Source organism: Trachurus trachurus (assembly GCF_905171665.1).
Source record: "Trachurus trachurus genome assembly, chromosome: 17".
In the NCBI taxonomy this organism is placed as follows: domain Eukaryota; kingdom Metazoa; phylum Chordata; class Actinopteri; order Carangiformes; family Carangidae; genus Trachurus; species Trachurus trachurus.
The window spans coordinates 18914074-18938401 of record NC_139900.1 but is presented as its reverse complement, the minus strand read 5'-3'; the positions used below and the strand labels follow the sequence as shown (position 1 = coordinate 18938401).

The window sequence follows — 24328 nt, the reverse complement described above, 5'->3', positions numbered from 1 at the left end:
GTGTTATACTGTGGTATTGTTACTTTTACTTAAAGGTGCCATAAGAATGTGGCCAAAAACGGTTACTGCAGTCAAATTCAAAACACAGTGATCTCGTTTTTCTCCCAGCCGTAGCGGCATGCTCAGTGGAAGCAGATGGTGGAAGCCGCCGTGACTGGGAGAGAGGGCTAGGTGGCGCAACGTGCCAACACGTAAATTCAAAAGATGAACATGATTTGCAGTCTGCAAAAAAAGATTTTTAATGCGAATACTCTGGCTGTACTATTGTTGTTGGTGAGTTCATCATGTTATATGAACATTATTCCTGAGTCTCTGTGACATATTAGGAAGATTTTACGGCCAGTTGCTTTAGATTTCTTACATACTGTACCTTTAAGTAAAGGATCATACTAATTCTTTCTCTAGTTGTTGGTGCATTTATAAGCAGCTTTTATTAGGCCTACCTCTAAGGAGGTTGTGTTTTACTTGTGTTTATTTTCTTGTTTATTAGCCTATCACACAGAACTGACTGAACCAATTTGCATGGAACTTTGTGAAGGGGTGGGTCAGCAAAAAAACATTGAATTTTGGCACTGATCCAGCTAAAAGGGTAGATTCAGGGATTAGTTTATCAATTTAATTTACAATTAAAGTTGGCAAGAAGGCATTTTTCAACAAACAAAACAATTTTGATCTTGATCTAAAAACCTCTGTTACTCTTTAATAATCTGGATCTGCACCTAACAGTTTGGCATTATAGTTGCCAAGATGCTTGTAATTTAAATGCTTTATAGCCTACTTATCTCTTATTTTAAACAGTTCTGTGATATTTATACGCTGATCATATGCTTGCCATATTTGTATTGTCAGTTGTAGTGTGTGCTGGCAATATAGAGTAAAGAAAGTAGGCCCACCAATAGGCCTATATTTCCCTCTGAAATAAAATTATAAAGCTGCATAAAATAGACTAAACAAAATACAAGTGCCATAGGAGTCCAGTGGATGAGGAACTGTTTAATGGACATGTCTTGTCTGTTATCACCACACATTTTAAAGCTTAGCTACTGGAGGCTCTGTTTACTGCAGAAAGTTTATACTTTGGCAAACACCACCTCATGTCCACCTTGTGATTCACATTAACCTTCAAAATAAGATTCTCAACCATTGCCCAGCTGGGTAAATACCACATCCATTGAACTGCAAACCCTCTGTCCTGGGGTTTGTTAAAGCAGAAGTAAGCGATCCGGTCGTTTTGGCAAACTTCCCGTCAGCCGATGGAGTTAGCAGTCCCCGCCCTCGTCCACTCCCTACGTCACCACATTCAGGCGCATCCCTTGGCTGCACACACAGAGAGGACCGCCCCTTTATGCCGTTCTCGCTCCTCATTGGATAAAGGTTGTAGGATACAAGGAAAGTTTTCTCCTCGGCTTACAGCAGGGCAGAGTGACTGACAGACCCGTGTTTCAGACCAAACACTCTATATAAGTGATTGCTGTCGGAAGATATAACTATTTAAGACTTAAAAATAACACAAATATTCCGCTTACTTCTGCTTTAATGAATTTCAGTTATATTTTGGCTCTTAAAAATAGAAGAAATTAAAGAAATTAAGCATGGACTTCACACATTTTTTTGTTATTCTAATTTTATAATTCCCTTTCTTTATTATTTTTGCTGCTCCGATTTATGTTGAATTACACTTTTATATTGCACTTATTTTTTTCATCTGTATTTATCCTCATCATTGCTCAACGACAACACGGCCGGGCCCTGACTGCCAGCCTCCTGAGCAGCAGGTGGCGGTAACGCTCCTGTCTTCACGGTCCTCTCCCAGGAGCCATTAGTAGTCAGGAAGAAGAAGAACGCCCATTTTGCTCACACTGTCCAGACACCGAAGTGGGCTGAAACAGCAGACTGACAGAAGAGGACAAAGAGCTGCAATGGACGGGTAAATTAGTTTACATCACACTTACAGCTACTGAGTGCTCGGCGTGCAGCTGAGCACGGGGCGCAGGCAGAAGGAGCCGTTTCCCGTGCTCAGTTTGACACATGCTAACTGTTAGCTCATTATGACGTTAGCTGAACAACAACACCGACTCCCAGCGAGATATGTGCTGGTTTTATTGTTGTCATGCTTACTGGGAAATGTACATTCACACAAGAACATGACTCCACAGCATATTTACATGTTCATATTTTTTTTGCAGTGTGTAATTGTTCATTAGAGGTGACACTGTAATTCATCATAGTATCACCTTTGCTCTTGCATGTTACCGTTAGCTCACGTCTCATTAACCCCATGTAGCCGCCGGCGGCGACTGTGTGCGTGCGTATGTGCTGGGGATGGCTGCAGGACAAATGGCGTCCGTTTTGCCGGTTATTTTTACTGTAACAAGCTATTTGTAACTTGTGTGTTATAGTGTTTCCCACTGAATTAGATTCTATTTGCGGCAGTAGCTGAGCGGGGCGGAGCTGAGGGGTGTTATACATACGCCAAATACTCAGCATGCACAAACCTCAGTCAGTACATACTGTGACTGTCCGGCGAGACAGGTCCCTTTGTTGTCCCTGTCCAGATGTTATCTTATCAGGACTGAATGGGAGAGCATATGAACAGGGAAACGGACGCAACACCACCAACGCGCGCTTTGTGTCAGAGCGCTGCGCGTGTCCTGAATGACAGGCGTGTAAAGGGAAGGCAGAGGCAGAGGCTGAATAGATGACAGACAGACAACCTGTCGTCAGTGTGTTTGATTGGGAGGGGGCTGATGTGTTTAAATCCGTGTTTGATAGCGATCGTAAAAACTATTGATAATTGATTTTAATCCCATATGATTCAAAAAAAGAGACTCTTTTGGAAATACAAAGTATTAATGCTGTAATGTGTTGTCACAGTATAAGTCATCTAAATGTATTGTAGGCCAGTATAAACCCATGACTAACCATGTCCCCAGGGCTAAAACAAAAATACATGTATCACCTCCACAGCTGTGTCAAGAACTGAACATTACAGACATCATAAAAGCTAACTTTAAACCTTGTGTAGTCTACCATTTGCAAAACATTAAGGCATTATATCAGCTCCATGAGGTCTTCACCTGGAGTGGCTTTCACTATTGAAGGAGTTCCCAGAGGAGCTGAGCACGTGTTGGCTGTTTTGCCTTCAGCATCTCAGTTGGGTTTAGGTCAGGTGACAGATAACACTTTGGTTTTAATGAAAACCTTTGTGTTTACAACATAACTCCATATGTGTCCATTCATAGTTTTGATATCTCCAGTATGAATCTACAGTGTAGAAAGTGATAGAATAAAAGAAAAACCATTGAATGAGAGACAGTGTGTCCACTCCAAACTTTTGACTGGTAGTGTAAATGATGAAGGAAATGTTTTTTGTTTTTTTTGGAAATACAAAGTTTTAAGGCTGTAATGTAATATGACAGTTTACATCCTCAGACGGGCAACAGAGATGGAAAGTACAGAATAAGGAATCTAAATGTATTGTAGGCCAGTATAAACCTATGACTAACCATGTCCCCAGGGTTAAAACAAAATACATGTATCACCTCCACAGCTGTGTCAAGAACTGAACAGTACAGACATCATAAAAGCTAACCTTGTGTAGTCTACCATTTGCAAAACATTCATCTTAATCAAATTTAAGGAAAGCTGTACTTGTCACTTGACAGTCACTGACAGCACCAATAGATTCTATAAAAGCATGCTTGCCACTTTAAAACATCTAATAATGTCCGCCAAAGTCACTAACAGCACAGACTGTGTGTACTGTACCGTGCTCCAGTGTGACACAGAGCTGCAGAGTCAGCAGATGGATATCTCAGTCAGAAACAGAGTGGCTAAGATAAAAATGTGTGAGAGAACTTTTGACTCACAATGTCAAATAGGAAATCTATTTTCTTCATTTCTCAATACCAGAAGCAGAACCGTGGTGGATCTATTTAATAGCAGGTTTCAGTAGCCATCCCTAATGCAGTCTAGGAGTGCACACACAGACCTATTCATCTGTGAGACCAGATAACACTGAACACATGGCTCCACATAGGGGGGTCCACACTTCATGAGGAGAGTCAGGAGTTCACCTACACCTGAAGGACAAGACGCTCCTCCTATGACCACCATATCCATATTTTGGAAAGGGAGGAGATTTAAAAGGCGTATGTCAGAGTCTGGAAGCCTCCCCACAACAGAGGAGGAGGCCTAAGACAGCACTTATTCCCTCATCACAATGCTCTCCTTTCTTGCCTCACAAGGAGATTTAACAACCTGTCACCCTTCATGTGATTACAACTCCAGTGACCATCACCAAGCAGCCTGGGGCAGTATGCAATTAAGTTTCCTTAATAATGGGCCCACAGAGGCTAAATAAAAGGAGTCTACCTGTCAGGCTTTTTAGCAATTCTTTTAATGATATGTGCAATGGTGGTTGGTGGTGGTGGTAGTCATACACACATAAAATATGGATTTACAGTATGTATGTACATTGCTAACCGATAGAGACCTCATAGATCTAACATGATAGTGTGTGTGTGGGTGGCATTATGTTTCAAACATCACTGATGTTTTTCACAGGTTTTATTTGACAGGGCTCAAACTCCACTGGTTGCACTGGTGCACCAGCACGTGATTTGGTTGCACCTTTTCCAATAAACTGTAGCCTCTGTAAACTGTGTCCTTTATAAAGGGATAGTTAATCATTTTGGCAAATTCTCCTAATCCCTATAGTTTTAGGAGTAGGTTCATTACTAATTGTTGGTGCAAGCTGTTTTTAGATCAGCAGGGCAGAGACGTGAGCTGCTCAGCTAACGCTGCGGAGGCACACAGTATTTCCACGTTTCCCTCATCAAACTAAGTACACAATCCAAAACGCTCTTGTGGGCAAGTTGTGACCTGCACTTTCGCCATGCTGTGAAATAATAACGTATAGACTAATTATGTAACATTACGATACATCAAGCAAATATTCAGAACTACTTGCACTTTTGAAGTCACTCTATTGAGCAGCCGTGTCTGGAATGTAGTTCTGGCTTCGCATTTGCCTCGAAAACAACTCTGTCTCATAATGTTACATTATTATCTCATAGCGTGGTGAATGTGCAGGTCACAACTTGTCCACCAGAGCTTTTGGAGTTCTTTGATTGTGTATTTGATGAGTTTGATGAGGGAAAGCCGGAAATACCGCACACCGTGCAGAGCTCACGTCTCTGCCCCGCCAATCTCAAAACTGCTTGTACTGACAATAAAGCTAATGAACCTACTCCTAAAACTATAGGGATTATGGCAATGTTGAAATATCCTTTTAATTATGTTGCGCAAAAATGTAAAATGATGTCACCAGATTGTGGTAATAAAGGCATAATGATATTCATAATTTGTGTAAAAGGATACAAACAAAATATCCTGTTACTGACGATCATCAGAAGAAAGTTGCAGAGACACACAGGCTCGAGGTGTCATGGTAACCACAGTGACTCGGCCAGAGAGAAGGAGCAGAGTGGGAACAAATGGCATTTCTTACTTGGCCTTCATGCTCTGAAGAACTCATTGTTCCTCTGTCCGTGTGGTGTCAGCATCTCATCACGCAGAGACCTTAAGGTGATTATACTGAGGGTCAGGGATGCTGTTTGCTCCGTTAATGGCTGTGTATCCTCAGTGATGATGAGGTTTATTGTGAGATTTAAAGAATACTAGTGTGACATTAAGATACTGAAAGACACCAAGCTCCACTCTGGTGAAATCCTTGGCATAACTTTACAATGAAGAAGAGGAATCAAAACAGCCTAATCAATGATGATCATGCACTTAGGAGAACATGTGCACGTTCACCTTGCACACTCATGAAGAAAAGTGGCATGTGTGACAATTTTGCTTCAGCATAGTCTAACTTGGCACTGTCCAGCAGGACATGTTGTGTGGGAGAAGCTTTGAGCTTTTAGTAATATTTCTGAAAGAATTATTTTTTTGGTTATCTAGGCCTGTGCACCATTCTACATTTCTTTCCCCATAGTTGTGGGCAACAGCAGGACGATGCAAATGAAGGTTGCATAAATCCATGTATTGAATTATTTTTGAAGTATTGAACCTGTGAAACCATCAGTTGGCTCCATGTGCTCTGTACATTAAGAACCAAAAAGTAATTTACTGTATTTTATTTACTTGATTTAAACTTGAGCTGAGTTGGTACACATTTGAATAAAATGCCACAATATGTTGTTTAGACTGTACTCTGACCAACTTCTTCAGAGATAAGTAATTGAATGTATTTTATTTTCTCTTTTTTCTTCCTCCCTGGCAGAGATGTTGCGGTTGGTGTGAAGGCAAGTTGTTTCTTTTTATATATTTTCAGTAACACTTTATAATAAGTACACACTATTAAGCATTAAATACTGAATTCATCATTTATAACACATGAATGACATCAGTATGTAGTTTATAAACACAGTTAAAAATGTTTTTCTCATCTTTGATCAGCACTAACTATTTATAAACTACTAATGAGTATCCATGCGTTATAAATGAAGAATTCAGTATTTATTAATGCTTAATAGTGTGTACTTTTTATAAAGTGTTAGCACATTATTTGTGTCGGCATGGCATGAAAAATAGGCTGGATTTGCAGTTGTTGGATTTTAGGATACAATAGGTCAAACAAATGAATGTGTTGGATGATACATGATGAGACAAGTTGTAATTTTGTCTTTCCTTTGATGATGTTTTGTACGTGTGCAATAACAAGATATCATTTGATTATTGTTGCAGTTTTGTTCAGTAAAGCATATGGATTATACAGTATGTTAATGCTGCTTTTGATAACTACACATAGCTGTGTTTATGATGAACATGTTTAGAATTTGTCATAAAATTGAGATAAAATGAAAGTTTAATTTATTTTTCTGTTTTTCTCAACTTTCCAGAGAGGCTCAGATGAGCTCAACATGTATGGTAGCAGCCCCAATTCTATGACCGGTAAGATCAACCACAACTAAGCAGTAATCCATAATTAAGTCTGATCATTCATGTGATCTTATCTGGGTCCCTCCTTGATGCTCAATGTCCAACTAGTCGGACTCCCCTGGTAGAGTCAGTGAAGAGCATGATGGAGAAATTTGATGTACCGTCCTATTTGGCCATAGAACAAAATGACCCACGAGGAGGAGCTGGAAAACATATGGAACGGGATATTTTTAAAACCATCATCATTATTCACACATGTGCTTTTTATGAATTAACTTGTCATGTGACAGTTTTACTTTGAACATGTTGTGCATGTGTCCACGTGCAGCGAATGGCAGTGACAGTAAGAAACAGCGCCTGGATGAATCGCCTCCCTCCAGAGTTCTCCACATCAGGAAACTTCCCAATGAAGTGTCAGAGACTGAAGTCATTGCTCTGGGGCTGCCCTTTGGAAAAGTCACCAACATACTGATGCTGAAGGGGAAAAATCAGGTAAACTATAACAAAACTCTATACTGTCACATATTCAGACTGCTGAAGATAATAGAATATCACTGAAGTAATCAAAACAATGTTGAAGCTCAGTTGGATATTTTTTCTAAACAAGAAAAACAAAGAAAAACAGAACTTGTTCTGATGATGATTGTTATTCAAGTTATTTCAATGTGTTTTTCTAGGCTTTTCTGGAGTTAGGTACAGAGGAAGCAGCCATCACCATGGTGAACTACTACACAGCTGTCACACCACAGGTCTGAAACACATCAGTCACCATTCAAATTGCATATTATTATTATTTCCGGCTGCAAAAGCAAAGCTGGCATTTTCTCACTGCTTGCGTCAGGAATGTCATGAGAATCAACACAGGAATTCTGCAAACATGGCAACACATGGCATGGCAGTGACAAGTTGACCACTCTGTGCTTTTGTTGTGGGTATACTAACTGAGTTGTTTATAATATTGACCTCATTCTATGTAGGTCAGAAATACACCTGTGTTCATCCAGTACTCCAACCATAAGGAACTGAAAACAGACTCTGCTCTGAACCAGGTACACACATACAGTATTTTTACACTTATGTTTCAGTCAAACCAGACAGTTGAACTGATTCAGATGGGATGTTTTGTGTTTCCAGAGAGCCCAGGCAGTTCTGCAGGCAGTGTCAGCAGTTCAGGATGGAAGCTCTCCATCTTCAGACCCAGGAGTCCTGGACCTGGCTCCGCCCCCCAGCCCTGTGCTGCGAATTATTATTGACAACATGTTCTATCCTGTGACACTGGACGTTCTACAGCAGGTGAAACCTTTACTGAAGTCCACCAACATGGCTGGAAGACATGGTCTAGTCAATGTTTTGCCTTTTTCCTGTTGTCTGAATCATCTTGGCAACGGAAACAGCTTCTTTATAGCAAAACAGAAGAGAGAGGAAATGAACATGTCAATTAGGGCTGCCTCTGGGATTCAGATGAGTTCATACAGTAATCGACAAAATCCAGAGTGGTCTCACTTCTCTTTTTTTAGCTACATTACTGTACACAGAGAATAAAGCAGGTCATCTGTAAACTTCAGTCAGTAAAACAACATCTGAACCAGACACAGGTACAACGTCCACCACCGTGTTTGTAGAACAGTGTCCTCACATCAGACACAGGTTTTATAACAGAAACTGCTGTAAGAGGAAATCATGAACCAATGAGGTACAAGCACATGATAAGTAGGTATAGATTTCCCAGCCCCTCCCTCGCTGATGCATCTGTGAGAAATGACTCAACTTTGAAAGTACTGAGCCCATGTTAGATGACCTCTATGGTGATGATATTCATGTCACATAGCTTAAAACTAGACTGTATGGAAAACTTGGCAATGCTTCTGTATTATTCCCTTTTTAATTCTGTCTGAATTTGCCTATTTCAGATCTTCAGTAAATTTGGGACAGTGATGAAGATCATCACCTTCACCAAGAACAACCAGTTTCAGGCTCTGCTGCAGTTCAGTGACCCTGTCAACGCACAGCAAGCTAAACTGGTAATGGCTCAGCTGTGTGTGTGTGTGTGTATTTTTGTTAGATTGAGTATCTTTGGTTGAACTCTAGGAACTCCTGACCTGAATCAGTTTTTGTTGATGTTGTTACCTGAGGAGTGTCAATGTTTGTCATATCATATTGTGTTCATTACCGTAACTTGTATGAAGATTGAACCTTATTTGAAGACAAATTTATACATAAATGCAAAAAGTTCACTTAACATTGTTTATTTACATACATTTACATGTATTTGTTGTTAACACACATTTCTCCCTCTTGCATCCCCTCACACCAGTCTTTGGATGGACAGAACATCTATAACTCATGCTGTACTTTACGGATAGACTTCAGTAAACTGGTCAACCTCAATGTCAAATACAACAACGATAAGAGTCGAGATTATACGAGACCTGACCTTCCCACTGGAGACGGAGAGGCAACCAACAAGGATCATTCTTTATTGGGTAAATATACCACCACATCCATTCATACCTTCCTCCAGGGTATCCAGACCACCTTACAGTGTTGTAAAACCCATGGCCCCTTCCATGCAGTGAAACAAAGACCCTCTCTCCCCCAGGGCCATTTTTTTGCCAGCTGTGCTCTTTAGTTGTGTCTTGTCTCAAAGATAGTTCTCCTGAGAAAACTACAGCTTCACTCCAACCAACACATCTTCACCCGTTCCACTCTGCCTCCGTTTGTGCATTACAATGAATGGTGTGCCATGTGAAATACCATCTCAAATCATTTAACAGCAAGAGTAGGAGTCATGTACATAGACATAGTTTTATGACAGTTCATCAGTCTTAAAGTAGTTAGACATCCTACTAAAGAGATCACTAACAAGTTTCTGAAGTTAAAGTAGGTATCCTCCATACTTAGTCTTTTTCCTATGAAATTCCCTGACAGAGTGTGTTCAGACACATTATTTTAAGATTGACTCCAGAATTGTGTACTTGTGTTTTAAGGATAAATTAAACATTTGTTTTCCGTCCAGACTTCTCTAGTGCTCTGTAAGTTAGCCCTAAGTTAAAGTCCCCCTAAACCAAAAATATATTTATTTTTTGAAATTATGAACATGTCAATGTAGTGTTTGGGTTCTGCTACAAGACATATCTGCAGCGAAGTCACTAATAATGCAGCCACAACTGAGCATTTTAGATTAGAAAATGCAGTTTCAAAGCCACAGTCTGAAAAAGTTGGATTCAGTTTTCCAGCACCCAGTCGGGATTAATACGTCAGAAGATAGCAACCAATCCCTCAGATTTTTTTTTGCATCTCATTTGTTGTTCACTGTGATGGTGACACTTCACATCTACTTATTCAGCTAGATGTTCAGCAGTAGTATCAGTGGTTGACGTGGCCGAGAGGTATTGTCGCCGCATTGAATGCGGGAGACCAGGGTTTGAATCTCAGTACGAGCTATATGTTTTGACATCGCCCCTCCGTCTCCCCTGCCCCCACTGTTACCGAGCAACCCAGTGGGCGCAAGTCATGACACATTTGCATACTCATGAATATTCATAGAACCTGGGATTTTCAATGAGGGAGAAATAGTAGATTGGGAGTTATTTTAAGCAACTTCTTTGTGGGGAAAGAAATTTTAATCAAAAAATAGTCATAGCAGAGCATTTTTACAAATTTAATAAAATGCCTCTTTAGGGGGACTTTAAACCAGAACAACCTACAACAAACAAATTCAGCTTTGTGTAATCTAATCTGTGAATGTTGTACACTTTGGTTTATTGTGATAATTATAGTGGATAAGAGTGAGAGGTTAGATATGTATTTTGTGGTATAAACGTAGTATGTCAATGTCTTGTAGGTACCCCATCTGGAGCACTAGCTTCCTACTCTAGTGGAGGAGGTTACTCATCGTCTCTCTCCCTGTCACAGGGTGGAGGTACCTATTTTTTTCTTTTTTCATTATTCTGTTTTTTCATCACTCTGTTAGCATTTTCTACCACTCACATTAAGATTGTTGATCTTAATCTTCCTGGCTGGTCATTTCATGGCATCTACATCGTTTACCTCCCTGCTTGTCAGTCACCAGCCTGAATTAACTGCAGTGAGATATTTTCATGTCAAAAAGTGGTGCAAATGAAAGCAGCTGTGGGCATTTACAATTCATTAATATGTACAGGTCTTAATCTGAGCCTTAGTACAAACTGAGGCTCTTCAGTTACCTTTTAACCACCTTCTGAAGGCTGTGAATTGATTTTTATTTCTGAAGATTGGTCAGCATTAAGTATTCTAAATTCAGCTGTAGAAGTCTTAAAAGTGTTTCTGGGACTTCAATCCTTCTATTATTAGTAAGTATTAAGTCATGTCAGTCATGTATGTTATTACTCAGCAGTTTTTATCATCACCACTTTTAAATGAAATATCTTATGTGACTGTGCTAAAATGGGCATGTCACATGTCTCGTCCTTTCTGTGTTGCTGTCACAATTACTTTATATGTGTCATGTTTATGTATGATTGCAATACTAGTCTGTGTTTTTAGTTTGTTTTATGTAGCTGTAAATTACATCACATTTCCACTGACATAGAAAAATCTGTTTTGAAATCCCACCAGCCTATTACTCCCCATCTTCACAGAGCTACATAGTTGTGGTAGATAAGAATAAGTCTTCAAAAGATTAGAGCCATTCACACACTTTGTTGACCATTTATACCCACCTACCAAATACAACTTTTCCAATGTACCTGTAGATATTAATATCATTACACTGAAGATTGAGGCCTGTTTGGTAGTATTTCAAACAGTAATGAAGGTTAACGAAAATAAACCACCAAATTTATACATTAAACATTTACACATTGTCATGAAACGCATCACCATCCCTAACTTGGGTTTCTTTTTTTCTTTTGATTTTCATTCATATATTCCTGTGTGGTTGCATGCTTGGGTAGATGTTAAACAAAGTTGTTTATTGCGTCTATTTCTGTTATTTAGAGTCAATTATTGATTAGGGTTCTTCTTTTAAAGTGAGCTTAAAGGGATACTTAAAGGGATACTTCACCCAAAATCGATAATTCACCAATTTTTTAGTTGGTGTTCCAGGGGGGGTCCGGCTGGCAACGGATTTTCATATACCGTAAGTGCTCACTTTTGAATCGTCCAAAAATACACACTATTAAAGATCCAAATACCTCCATACTGCTCATCCGTACTGATCCAGGTGTTCTGAAGCCCTGACATGAAGAAGTTGTCCATGGATGTCAACACGGAAGAACATCTCACAGCAAATCTCGCGCATGCATACAAACATCAACAGAGCCACTGGGAGAAAAAAAAGAAGAATCAAGTTAATTTTTACCGAACAACTTTTTCATGTGGCGGCTTCAGGAAACTTGGGTCAGTACAGACGAGCAGTATGGAGGTATTTGGATGTTTCATAGTGTGTGTTTTTGGACGATTCAAAAGTGAACTCGTTCCGCCGCCATTATATGAAAATCTGTTGCCAGCCGGACCCCCCCCCCCCCCTGGAACTCCAAAAGCATTTTTGATGACTCCAAAAGTTCTCCAAACCCTTCGATGGCATGACGGTGACTAGAAAATTGGTGGATTATCGATTTTGGGTGAAGTATCCCTTTAATATAGCCATAGTTGTAAACCCATGTAGTTCTCTGCTGTCCCATGTGTGGGTCTGATCTGCTCCTTGTCTCTTCTGTCCAAACAGGAGCCATCAGTCCTCTGAGTGCAGCGGCAGCAGCAGCAGCAGCCGCAGGTCGTGTTGCTCTGTCGGGGTCCGGAGTGTCAGGAGTCCTGTTGGCATCCAACCTAAACGAAGAGGTACACTCACCTGAAATATAACTCAACTCTGACTCGCCATTTCCAAACTCTACTTAGAGTAACTGATCTCAGACACTGAACAGACACAGCTGAATGATTTTCTTGAGTAACTGATGGTTCCTGTGTGCATGTGTGGTTGGATGTGTGCTTAGTCCACTTTACAGCATGATTAATCATGCGTCTTCCACCATGTGAAATCCAAAGATGGATTCATTTTACAGCACAACTTGTGGATCCTAAAGTTTTTAAGCACTGAAGTTATATTGCGTTAAAATTAAGTTTAAAATCTGCAAAAAGGACAAAATCGATTTCACAAACCTATGCTGATGTTCTTTCTATTTTTTTATTCAATGCACTAAAGATACAGATAATTAACATTTGAAGATATTACCTTTTTATATCTTTAGTATCTTTTTTTTTTTTTTTACAGGCATCATATTTACTTACTTCCACTTCAAAAGTCAACATAGTTTGCCCATCTGTGGCCAAACCTGTGCTACAACTGTATATTTTTTATCTCTGATTTCTGTGTCTCTTGTCAGTTCTCAGATTATTCTCTGGATGTAAATGTGTGCCTGCTCTGTCCAGTGTATCTCTTTATCTGCTGTAGCTGTTACCTGTTTCTGTGTGTTCCATCTCTCTGTCAGAGCCCTCCTATCTCTCTCTCTCTGTCTTTGTCCCTCTCACCCCCCTGTGGAGAGGGACTCCATAGTGGAGTGGTGGTTTTCACACTTCCGCCCCCTTCTGGTAAAGTCTCGGTACAGCAGCTGTGTCCCGGCTGCTTGGCAACATCATACAGTCACATTTAGAAGCCGATGAACTTGGTAGCAGCAGATAACTCCTGTGCTCAGGAGTGCGGTGTGGCCGGTTTTCATGTTGTGAGTGTTGAATAAGAGTGGTGGTTTTTCAATTACTCTTTCATCACCTGTGTCCTCAAGTGGGCAGGCTAGCATCTGTTAGTCATTTTCATCCAGAGCTCTGTTACCAGGTAGCATCGCTATAAGAGCTGATATCTTGTTAGACTTTAATTCCAGTTTGGGAGAGTAGTTGATTAAAAACAAGAGCCAGCTGAAAGAGTTTGAAGGGATATTTCAACATTTTGGCAAATTCACCTATTGCCATAATCCCTATAGTCATAGCCATTACCTTTAATTGTCGGTGCAAGATGTTTTTAGATCGGCGGGGCAGAGACGCGAGCTGCACGGTATTTCCACGTTTCCCTCATCTAGGGCTGGGTACCGAACTTCGGTTCTTTTGTGGTACCGACCGAAACGCTTCGGTAGTACCGAGTATCAAAACATGCCTCGTCTTTCGGTGCCAAGTTTCGATACCCGGAGGTTAATCACGTGATCAAGATCTGATAATGCTGCCGGTGATCAGCTGTAACATTACGTAGTTGCTGCATGCATCGGGTGACCTGTTCCTCTTCACGTCCTGTCCGGGCGTCCGGGTTTTTAATATATATTGAAAACGTCCGGTTTTGATTGTTCTTCATGTGCTTTAATTGACTGGCGCTTTGCACAGAAAACTCCGGTATTTTGTTGCGTTTGACGTAATTCCCGAGAGGCTGCCTCTCCGTGCGGCCTGGCGACGCGCACATACAGATTATGCTCTCAGCTATTTCATGTTATCAGTCCCTCCTGCCTCTTTATGTTGCCTCTGTATGTGTATGTGCGGCTCCGCGACGTGCAACTGCACACGAGGGAGCAGACGTCAGAGCAGCGTTTCCTCTGCCTGCAAAATGCTGGAGCGCAAGTAGTGTAGCTGTACACAGGGGCGGACCAACCATCTCTGTGTCCTGGAGGGTCACAACACGGCCGGTGGCCACCACATAGTCACTTTTTTATTTTTTTTTATTTAATGGGACTACCTGACAGTCATGTTTAGGGGAGACCAGGGACAATAGTAACACGTTTTGCATTTAACAAATCAGAAACCCTTAGCCTATTTAAAAACCTTAATGTGTCAACTACAAAAATTATGTATGAAAGTGGTTTCCTAATATTTTCAGGTTGCAAAATTGATCTAACTGCAATGAAGTTGTAACACATGCCAGGGTGATCTACCTGTTGAGCCTTAGAAAAGCTGCTGGTTGGAATAGAAAAATACAACTCAAGATTTGTACCGTGATGTGTAATGTAATTTTCATTTTTTTTTAGAACTGATGTTATAAAAATTGGTATCGAAAAAAGTATCGTTCAGGAACCGGTATCGAAGTGAAGGTATCGGTATCGGTACTGGTATTGAAAATGTTTGATTGATACCCAGCCCTACCCTAATCAAACTAAATACACCATCCAACAGCTCCAAAACACTCTTGTGGATAAATTGTGACCTGCACATTCGCCATGCTATGAAATTATAACGTGTAATTTAACATTACAACACATGAAGCAAATACTCAGAACTACTTGCTTTTGAAATCACTCCGCCCAGCAGCCGTGTCTCCAATGTAGTTCCAGCTACAAATTGCACTGAAAACAACTTTGTCTTATAACGTTCCATTATTATCTCATATTGCGGTGAATGTGCAGGTCACAACGTATCCACGAGAGCATTTTGGAGTTGTGTATTTGAGGAGGGAAACGTGGTAATACCATGCAGCTCATGTCTCTGCCCCGCTGATCTGAAAACAGCTTGCACTGACAATTAAAGGTAATGACTAGATTAAGACTATAGGGATTATGGCAATAGGCGAATTTGTCAAAATGTTGAAACATCCCTTTAACAGTCCAAACATCTGGCAGTTTTGATGGGGTATCATGTCCTTCATTTACAGCACAGCTGCAGCTGAGCTGGACTCCAAATGTCACGTTGGTTGAACACCTGCCCTGTCGCAGCAGACTGAACCTCTTTTTGGTGGAAATGAACACATTGCTTTGTGGCTTGTTCACCTCCAGGCTAACTGTTTCACGCCGACAGGAGACGAATATCACAGATTTTCAGTTTTGTTGGCAGTGATTTTGTAAGTTAACATGTCCCAAAAATGAAAGTCTTGTCAGCAATGGACTCATAACATGGGACATTGAATGATCCATTCAAAGGTTTTTTGCCATGACACAGGTCTCATGGAGCGATGGACAGCCTGCCGAGTCAAAAGATATTTAATATTCAAACCTACTGATTTAAAAGTAAATCTTTTTCCATTAAAGTAATCAAACTAAAGATGCATTTTATTATTCATCAACAATTCCCTCACATGTAATTGTACATGTGTTATTGTGATCTGCCAGCCATAGACAGCTCAGTTACCCTGCCAACACCGACCTCCCGTTACATGTGATCTGGTCGGCCATCTGCGTCATGGTACCGCCCAATTCTGGTTTGATCTCCTGCCACTCAGTCTTTCATTCACTTGTTTATTCCCTGATATATCCACCCATCCATTCTTAAAAGCATTATTTTCTACCTTCCTCCCATCCTTTATTTTCCTCACCGAGAAATGCATCCAGCACGGTGTGCGTGTACGTGTACGTGTGTGTAACAAAACTTGGAAGAGCTGCGTGCGAGAGTGTGTAAGGCTGTGGGTGTGTGTGTGTTTGGAAACAAACCAGCAATCATTCAGACTCCGTTGATGTCCCACTGATGCTCTGTTTACTGACCTCTGCTTTGGTTTTTGTGTCCCTTCCCCACCCCTCCCTCCCTCCCTCCTCTGCTCCTTCCTTCACACATTTATTTTCTCTCCATTTGTCTCTCCTTTTGGTCATACATCCTTTAATGTTGTACACTTCTCTTAAACCTCTCCCCCCTCTGATGTATGCCCCCCCCCCTCCTCTCCTATTTTCTTTCACCTCCTTTTCCTCACTTCACTTTTCTTACTCTGGTCTAACCTGACTTTGGCTTTGCCATTTTGATCCACTCTCCAAACCCCCCTCCCCCCCATGCCTTCCATCTTTGCTCCACTCCTCTTCATCATGGAAACCACCACCTACCCCTCGTCCAACGCTGGGCGGTCTGATCTCTACCTTCGTCTCTCCTTCTTCTTCCTCCTCTGCTCCTCCTCTTCCTGTCCTCTGCTCTGCGGTCTCTCTCTCTAAAGATGGTCACGCCTCAAAGTCTCTTTACCCTCTTCGGTATGTTCAACCTCTACTATTCTATCTGTATATCTCTCTCTGTTAATCCTATTTTGTTCACTTTCTTCAGTGATGTCGTGGACACGCTTATTCCTCTATATCTATCTGTGTCTCCAAGCCTCCTTCTATCGTATTGTACTCTGCAGAAGTAAAATGTACACCTGTCTCTACATTAAAACATAGCAAGCCTGAGAGACTTTGTGTTTGGTCAGCTTACCTCTTAAGTGATGAGAACAAAGACACCAAAATCATTTGTGTTGTCCAAACCAGGAGATGAAGCTGGAGAGCTTTTGTAGCTGTAAATTTACCTAAACTGCATCATGAGGCTTTCTGGAGTTTTTAAATCAGCTCCTCAGACGAAAACGTGCTGTAAAACTTCCAAATCGAGTCTCAGATTGATTTGATGAGAATGGATATTGAGGAGTGATTGATTATCCAGTCAGCAACTTCATAGCTACTGTCAAATATTTTTATGAGACTTAGCTGAGTGAAATAATTAATAAAGCAGGAAGGGTTCGGCTCCAACAGAAGTTTGTGTTTCTGCTCTGTTACTTCGTTAAACATTTTGGCAAATTGGCCCATTGTCATAATCCCTATAGTTTTAGGAGTAGGTTTGTTACCTTTAATTGTTGGTGCAAGCTATTTTTAGAACGGTGGAGCAGAGCCGTGAGCTGCTCAGCGCTACGCTACGGAGGCTAATGGGATTTCTTGGTTTCCCTCATCAAACTCATCAAATACACAATCCAACAACTCCAAAACACTCTGGTGGACAAGTTGTGACCTGCACATTCACCACGCTATGAGATAATAATGGAACGTTACGAGACGGAGTTGTTTTAGAGGTAAATTCATGCAAAACCGCTGATGCGTAATGTAACGTTCCGTTATTATCTCACAGTGTGGTGAATGTGCAGGTCACAACTTGTCCACCAGAGCGTTTTGGAGTTGTTGGATTGTGTATTTGATGAGTTTGATGAGGGAAACCAACCTATGTAGTGTAGCTCTGAGCAGCTCACGGCTCTGCTCCGCCGCTCTAAAAATTGCTTGCACCGACAATTAAAGGTAACGAACATACTGCTATGACTATAGGGATTATGGCATATGGGCGAATTTGCCAAAATGTTGAACTTAACCTTTTATACCTGATTCACTAAGATTAGATGCTGACAAACCTCTTCTCAGACATTCTCATTTCTCTTGTGTTGTTTTCTATTCCGAGAACAATCTGTAAGTGTCGTCTTTTCATTTCTACTCTCTGCAAGACGGCCGGAAAGAAATAAAGACCACTGTCACTTGATGCTCAGATATCTGTCTGGAGTCTAGTGTCAGGAAACTGTCTGTGAAATGGTTTTATGTACAACACTGGAAGCTCCACTCTCCCAGTGACATGAGGATTATTTTAGTGTTTCTGTTCTCACCACAGTACTGGTTAAGTTGGGCACTATATTCCACTTACCTCGCTAAGACTCATGCTAGCTTTTAAACCCTCTGCGTCTCTTCCTTTCTGTTTTCTTCTTTCTCTATATTTTGTATTAATCATGTGCAGTCATACTACACCCTCTCATCTGATTCTACAACATTGCAGTTGGGATTACCTTCCACTCACTTACCTAAATTAAACTCATAAGGATCCCATTAGAGCAGCCCAGTATTTTTTCTACACGTGTCCCTCCACTTGCTGGACCAGTTTTATCTTATTCAGGACATCTGATCAAGGTCTTTACTGCCCATGTTTCCTCACATAGTATGTTCTGTCTTAGGTTAGTACACATCCTTGACGTGTCTCCTCTCCTACACTGTCCATCCATAGTTACATTTTGAATCACCTAATGGAGTTGGATATGTGACCACCGGTGTACATGCTGTTATGTCTAAACACCAACAGTCGGCCGAGGCGTCCTGACTTTTCTCACTGCTCAGCCTACTTGGTTACACAGAAGTGTTTGATTGAGTTTCAAGTTCAAGTCAAATCAGAAGATTCCATCTTTTCTATTCATTTGTCGTTCTGGCACTAACTTTATTCCTTTCATCCTTCACACCTCTCCCTTTTTTATCTTCGCCGGCTTCATCTCTCCTGCTCTGTCTGTTCTGTCCTCTGCCTTATCTACTCCTCTACCCTGCTCTATCTGTCGTTTGCTCTCTCCCTTGCTTGGTCTGCCTCTCTCTCTCTCTCTGTCTGTCTCTCTCTCCCTCTCCTTCTCTGTATCTCTCTCTCTCTCTGTCTGTCTCTCTCTCCCTCTCCTTCTCTGTATCTCTCTCTCTCTCTGCCTTCAGGAGTCTATGGTGATGTCCAGAGGGTGAAGATCCTCTATAACAAAAAGGACAGTGCTCTGATCCAGCTGTCCGATGGAAACCAGGCTCAGCTGGGTGAGTTTCAACTGATCACACTCATCGACAGGATGAATAGAGATTTGAAGTTTGATTATGCTGAAACTTGCAGTTCCAGGTATATGAATGTTTGGAGGGTGCACAGTCACATTATTTTATTTTTTTCTCTTTTTTTCTCTCCTGTAGCTATGAGCCACTTGAATGGTCAAAAGGTGTTTGGTAAAGTGATGAGAGTGACGCTGTCCAAACATCAAACTGTGGCTTTACCAAGAGAAGGACTGGATGACCAGCTGTTAACTAAAGGTAAGAGGACATCTGCACTCTGGAGGTTGTGTAAGAGTGCATTATGTGTTCAGTTGTGATTGTGAATCTTTATTGTTCATCAACTGTCTTATAAAAAGAGCCTTCTTCATTACAGGTTAAAGGTCCAGCGTGTAACAATTGTCAAGGTTTATTGGCAAAATTTGAATATACTACCCATGAATATATTAGTATACAGTAAGTGTTAAATCGCTATAAAATATAATTTGTTGGTTTTCGTAGCCTTATAATTCTTCTTTTAGTATATACAGCTCTGGAAAAAATTAAGAGACCACTCCCAAAATGATCAGTTTCTCTGGTTTTACTATTTATAGGTATGTGTTTGAGTAAAATGAAATTAAAACATTTTTGTTTTATTCTATCAACTACCGACAACATTTCTCCCAAAATTGAAAACAGTAGTGCATTTGAAACTAGATGTACTGCCTCACAGTTGTCTACCTCCAATACTCTGACTGGTTTCTAGTCACAGTCCTTTTTTTTTTGTTTATCCACAATCATATGAAGTATTAACCATTTGTGTGAAATTTGGCCATATGAAGTAATTGAATTTGTTCACCATCAACATCTAATTAGTTTGTTCCTCAGCCCAGATGAGGATTGCATTAGTGAGATGTAACATTCACAAGGACAAAACTGTCCCTTTGAAGTCAATGCAGCATCATAGCAAATTTTCATTTGTGTATGTAATATTTGTCTTGATGTTGAATGTCTTAGCTCTCCAGAATTACTCATTTCAGATAATGAAGAAGGAAGAAGTCATGTACATCTGTAGAGTTAGAAATCAGACAGTCGTTCACAGACCTGGAAAAACCCTTTGACTGTGTTGTTTGTACATGGTGCATAGACCACAGGTTTCCACATCAAATTCCTGTTTTTATTTAGTGGCTAGAGCACACACAGGAATTCCCAGCCTCAGTGTGGCCAGTTGAGTTGCACCGTGGGTAATGTAGGCCCCAGCTTTGGACATCTGCTAGAGTGATGTGTCTGCTGATTTGATTTGTCTCTTAATGTGGAGTATTTTCTCACCCCAGTTTTATTTGATTTCTCAAGCTTGATAGATATCTTGTTGAGTATAAGCAACAATGTACAGTGTTTAAGTACATAATAATAATAATAATAATAATAATAATAATAATAATAATAATAATAATAATAATAATAATAATAATAATACGTTTTAATGATATTCATGTTTTGTTTCTGTTGGACAGATTTTTCTGGCTCTCCACTTCATCGTTTTAAGAAACCTGGATCGAAGAATTTCCAGAATATCTTTCCTCCTTCTGCGACACTTCATCTCTCCAATGTCCGGTAATACACCTCACTCCCCTTGTCGTGTCAGTTGGACAATGACTTGATTAGCGTAGCAATTTGACTTGATGCTGTTTTTACTTCAAGACTGTAAATAGTTTGTCTTTATGTCCAGGGATGGTGTTGGAGAGGATGATCTGCGTCTTCTGTTTTCTAACAGCGGAGGAACTGTAAAGGCCTTCAAGTTCTTCCAGTAAGAAACAATTGAGTGTGAAGCTCTTTAAGACACTAAAATGTCTGCAGTTTAAGACGTAAATAGAACCATTCACACAGACTGGATATTTGAACATTTATGGTTAATTGTCTCTTCCTCCATCAGAGACCGGAAGATGGCCTTGATCCAAATGACATCAGTAGAGGAGGCCATCCAAGCACTGATGGATCTTCACAACTATGATATGGGAGGGAATCACCATCTAAAAGTTTCCTTTTCAAAATCCACCATCTAACCCTCACAGCCACTTCCTAAGCCTTAGGATCCAGCACGAGCGAGGGAAGTCACTCCCATGTTCCTCGCTTCACTATGTTCTGTTAACCTCTTCTGTGCTAGCCCCAAACCTTAAATTATGTAGTACAATAACACACAAAATGTGTCTAAATGTCAATTAAACATTTCAAAGCCACAGACTGTGCACATTCTGAAAATGTGGCCGTTGAGAAAGTGCATTGAGATTAGGAAACCATCCTCCAGTGATCATTCAGAATGATGGAGTGGATGTGAAGAACAGACAGGCCTTTCATCATACATGACAAGAACTAAATATCAATCAAGAAAAGCAACATCCTAACTGCATTCAGTGACAACTGTGTTCTATACTGGACACTGAGAAGGCCTTAGATAGAGTCAAATGGCATTGTGTATGTTATTCTCTCTGTTAGTGGACAAAACCATCCAGCTGTGAACCATTACCATTGTTAGAGAAAATTTAACTTCAAAGTGCTTCAGTCTGTCGGTCACATGTCAGGGTCGTCCACTGGCCTCAGTCTTATCTGTGTTGACTCTCGACCGCCTAGCAACAACAATCAGAAATCATCCAGGGAGAAAGGAAATGAATATTTCAAAGATCAACAGATTTACTGAGTATGTGTTGTTTACTGTATTTCTCAGATCTAAAACAAAACAAAACAAAAAAACGTCCTTTTTTGATTAATTTGAAGTTCAGTCTAAACTAAATCAGCAAGATAAATAATCCACCCTTTCATTTCAGCACCCAAACACAACAGTTGAACATGAGTTTTAGTATTTATGAATTGTGACCTCAAATCTGAAGCAAGATTTCCCATTATGACTGTTATTTTTATAGGGTGTCCATGTCCCTAACATAAATTGGCAGAATTAATGTTATTAAAATCAAATTTCTTCTGATTCTCTAACCATTGTAATTTACTCAGGATGCTGAAACAGAAAACAACTGACCTGTTTGTTAAAACCATGGTTACAGCTTACTATGAATGACAAAATATAATTGAAAAAAAAAAAAAACCCATCAGGGTTATCACAGTTTTCTCCCATTCAGGATGATGCTGTATTTACACCAGCTAAATCTGACCCTGGATCATCACATGGAATATTGTGAGTTATCAGAGCTTAAACATTCTGGATACCTCCAGGTCAATTGTCGGAAGAAAATACAAAATTTCATTTACTCTGGTAGTGAATTCCATAATACACAAAAAAATCATTGTAAACCCAGAGATTTGCATTCTGGGTCTTATTTCATTAAGCAAGTTTATGAACCTCTGTCCATTACAAGCAAAGTGTCTCATTGCTATGAAATTGCAATAATATTGCTTGGATTAATAAGACTTCTGTCTTTCTTACCAAGTGATTGGATGGCTGACACACAGCAAACAAAACAAACCCTATTTTGGAATCATTACCTGACAATGTAACTTCCTACACGTGGCATTTACCAAGTGAGACTGAACCCTTTAGCTTTTTTCCCTTTTTCAATCCACAGGTACGTAGGTATGAAGTTGTGCACATTGTTGTGTGTGTCTAACGTTTATTTTCTTCATTTTGTCAACTATCAGTAAGGCTTCTGATGAATACTGGTAGCAATCGGCTCATGGGTGGGAAGGAACTTTATTTGAGGAAGTTTTTAGAGATATAGCCAGACCATTTTTGAAATTTAATTTTAAAAAGCAACAAAGATAAGACACAAATAAACTCAAAGGCAGTAACCCCAGTGCAACATCTCACATGACCAGTTTCCTCATTTCTCATGTCCTCAAGTCATTTGAAGATCAGTGTTTGACAGTTTCTGAGACACACATCTTCAATGTGCTGATTCACTCCTTCAGACCTCGTCCTGTTTGTTCTTGCTCTTTGTTTTATTCATGACAGAAAAACAACTGAGGACTTGAACTCCTCATTCAAGTGAAGGTAGGGCAGTGTGTGATTCACTCTGCTCTCTCCTCTCATCTACAGTGTAAAATATGACCAGTGTTACAGTAACATTACCTGCACCTGGTGGGTCATTTTTAGCAAACTACACTTAAAACAGTGTGCAGCTTCAAAAAAAAGAAAAAAAGAGAAACTATCGCTGCGCTTCAAACAATCACTGAGGAGGTTTAGACAGCAGGTGTAACCTCAGTACCACAGGAGACAGAGTAAACTGCGTGTGGTGCCGTTTCCAGTTTCAAGAGACACTTTTTGTGAACTGTGAACAATCACTCTGAGGTTGTTTATACGTGAAGCCCATTTGATTAAAAGCATCAGGCTCATCATGGCCGGTCAGTGGGGACATTGAAAGGCATTGTGGGAAATGTGAATCATTATTTGATGCTAATGATGCTTGTAGAGGACAATTGAGAGCTCCCCAATCTTCCTTTACTAAATAACCTGGAATGTATGGACATTAACTCTTTGTAATAATGTTGAAGGCGGAGTTTCTTTTCTTTGAAGAATAAAGCCATCTGTAGTGTTCCTGTTTAAATCCTAAACCAGTCTTTTGAAAACCATTGGTGTGCACACATACACATACACACACACACATACAGTATATACAGAGGATGCATACTGTTGCTCTCTGTTGAGACAAGGTTTCATCATGGGTCTCTGATTATAAGAGGAGGCCTGTTGGGACCAACGCACATGATCCTTTAGTCTGTGGTCTGATATTACTATTGAAACGTTTGTGTCTTTAAATATTTCATTTGACTGGTGCCGTTTGTTGATCCTGTGTTTAAAACCTGTAGAAACACATTTTGTTAATTTTCTAAAACTAGATGTGAACCTCACACAGACGAGTGTGTCCGTGTTTGAACTGAGAGTTGTGTCCAAAGTCTCTTAGAGGACTGTTGTAAATGATTTACTTGAATTCTGCTTTTATTTTATTTTATTTTATTCTTTTTGTCATGAGATTTCAAAAATTTAGCACAAATTAAACATGACTTTTCTACCAAGGAGCCCAGGTTGAACTGTGTGTGTTGGTGTGTGTTTGGACTGGGTTCAGACCTCTGCTCTCATCTGTCTTACCTGTCCACCTGTCAATAAACTTCTCTCACTTTGTTCACTTCTGTCT

At 40.3% G+C, this 24328-nt stretch overlaps 1 protein-coding gene across 2 annotated transcripts; it reads left to right on the top strand.

Moving 5' to 3' along the window:
* Positions 1-1835: 1835 nt before the first annotated feature.
* Positions 1836-24319, top strand: LOC311000984 (polypyrimidine tract-binding protein 2-like). 2 transcript variants are annotated; one of them, XR_014596119.1, is made up of 18 exons: positions 1836-1927; positions 6290-6311; positions 6909-6960; positions 7277-7440; positions 7626-7697; positions 7926-7997; positions 8083-8241; positions 8859-8969; positions 9263-9431; positions 10793-10870; positions 12653-12765; positions 16805-16838; positions 19113-19205; positions 19353-19469; positions 20702-20801; positions 20917-20994; positions 21121-22777; positions 22836-24319. XR_014596119.1 is itself a non-coding variant. In XM_083991917.1 (17 exons), exons 1-17 carry the CDS (start codon positions 1920-1922, stop codon positions 21248-21250), a joined length of 1572 nt encoding a protein of 523 aa, XP_083848043.1. In that variant the 5' UTR covers positions 1836-1919; the 3' UTR covers positions 21251-24319. The 2 variants fall into 2 exon arrangements, 1 of the variants encoding a protein (XP_083848043.1); XM_083991917.1 differs by having other exon boundaries at positions 21121-24319.
* The last annotated feature ends 9 nt before the right edge of the window (positions 24320-24328 follow it).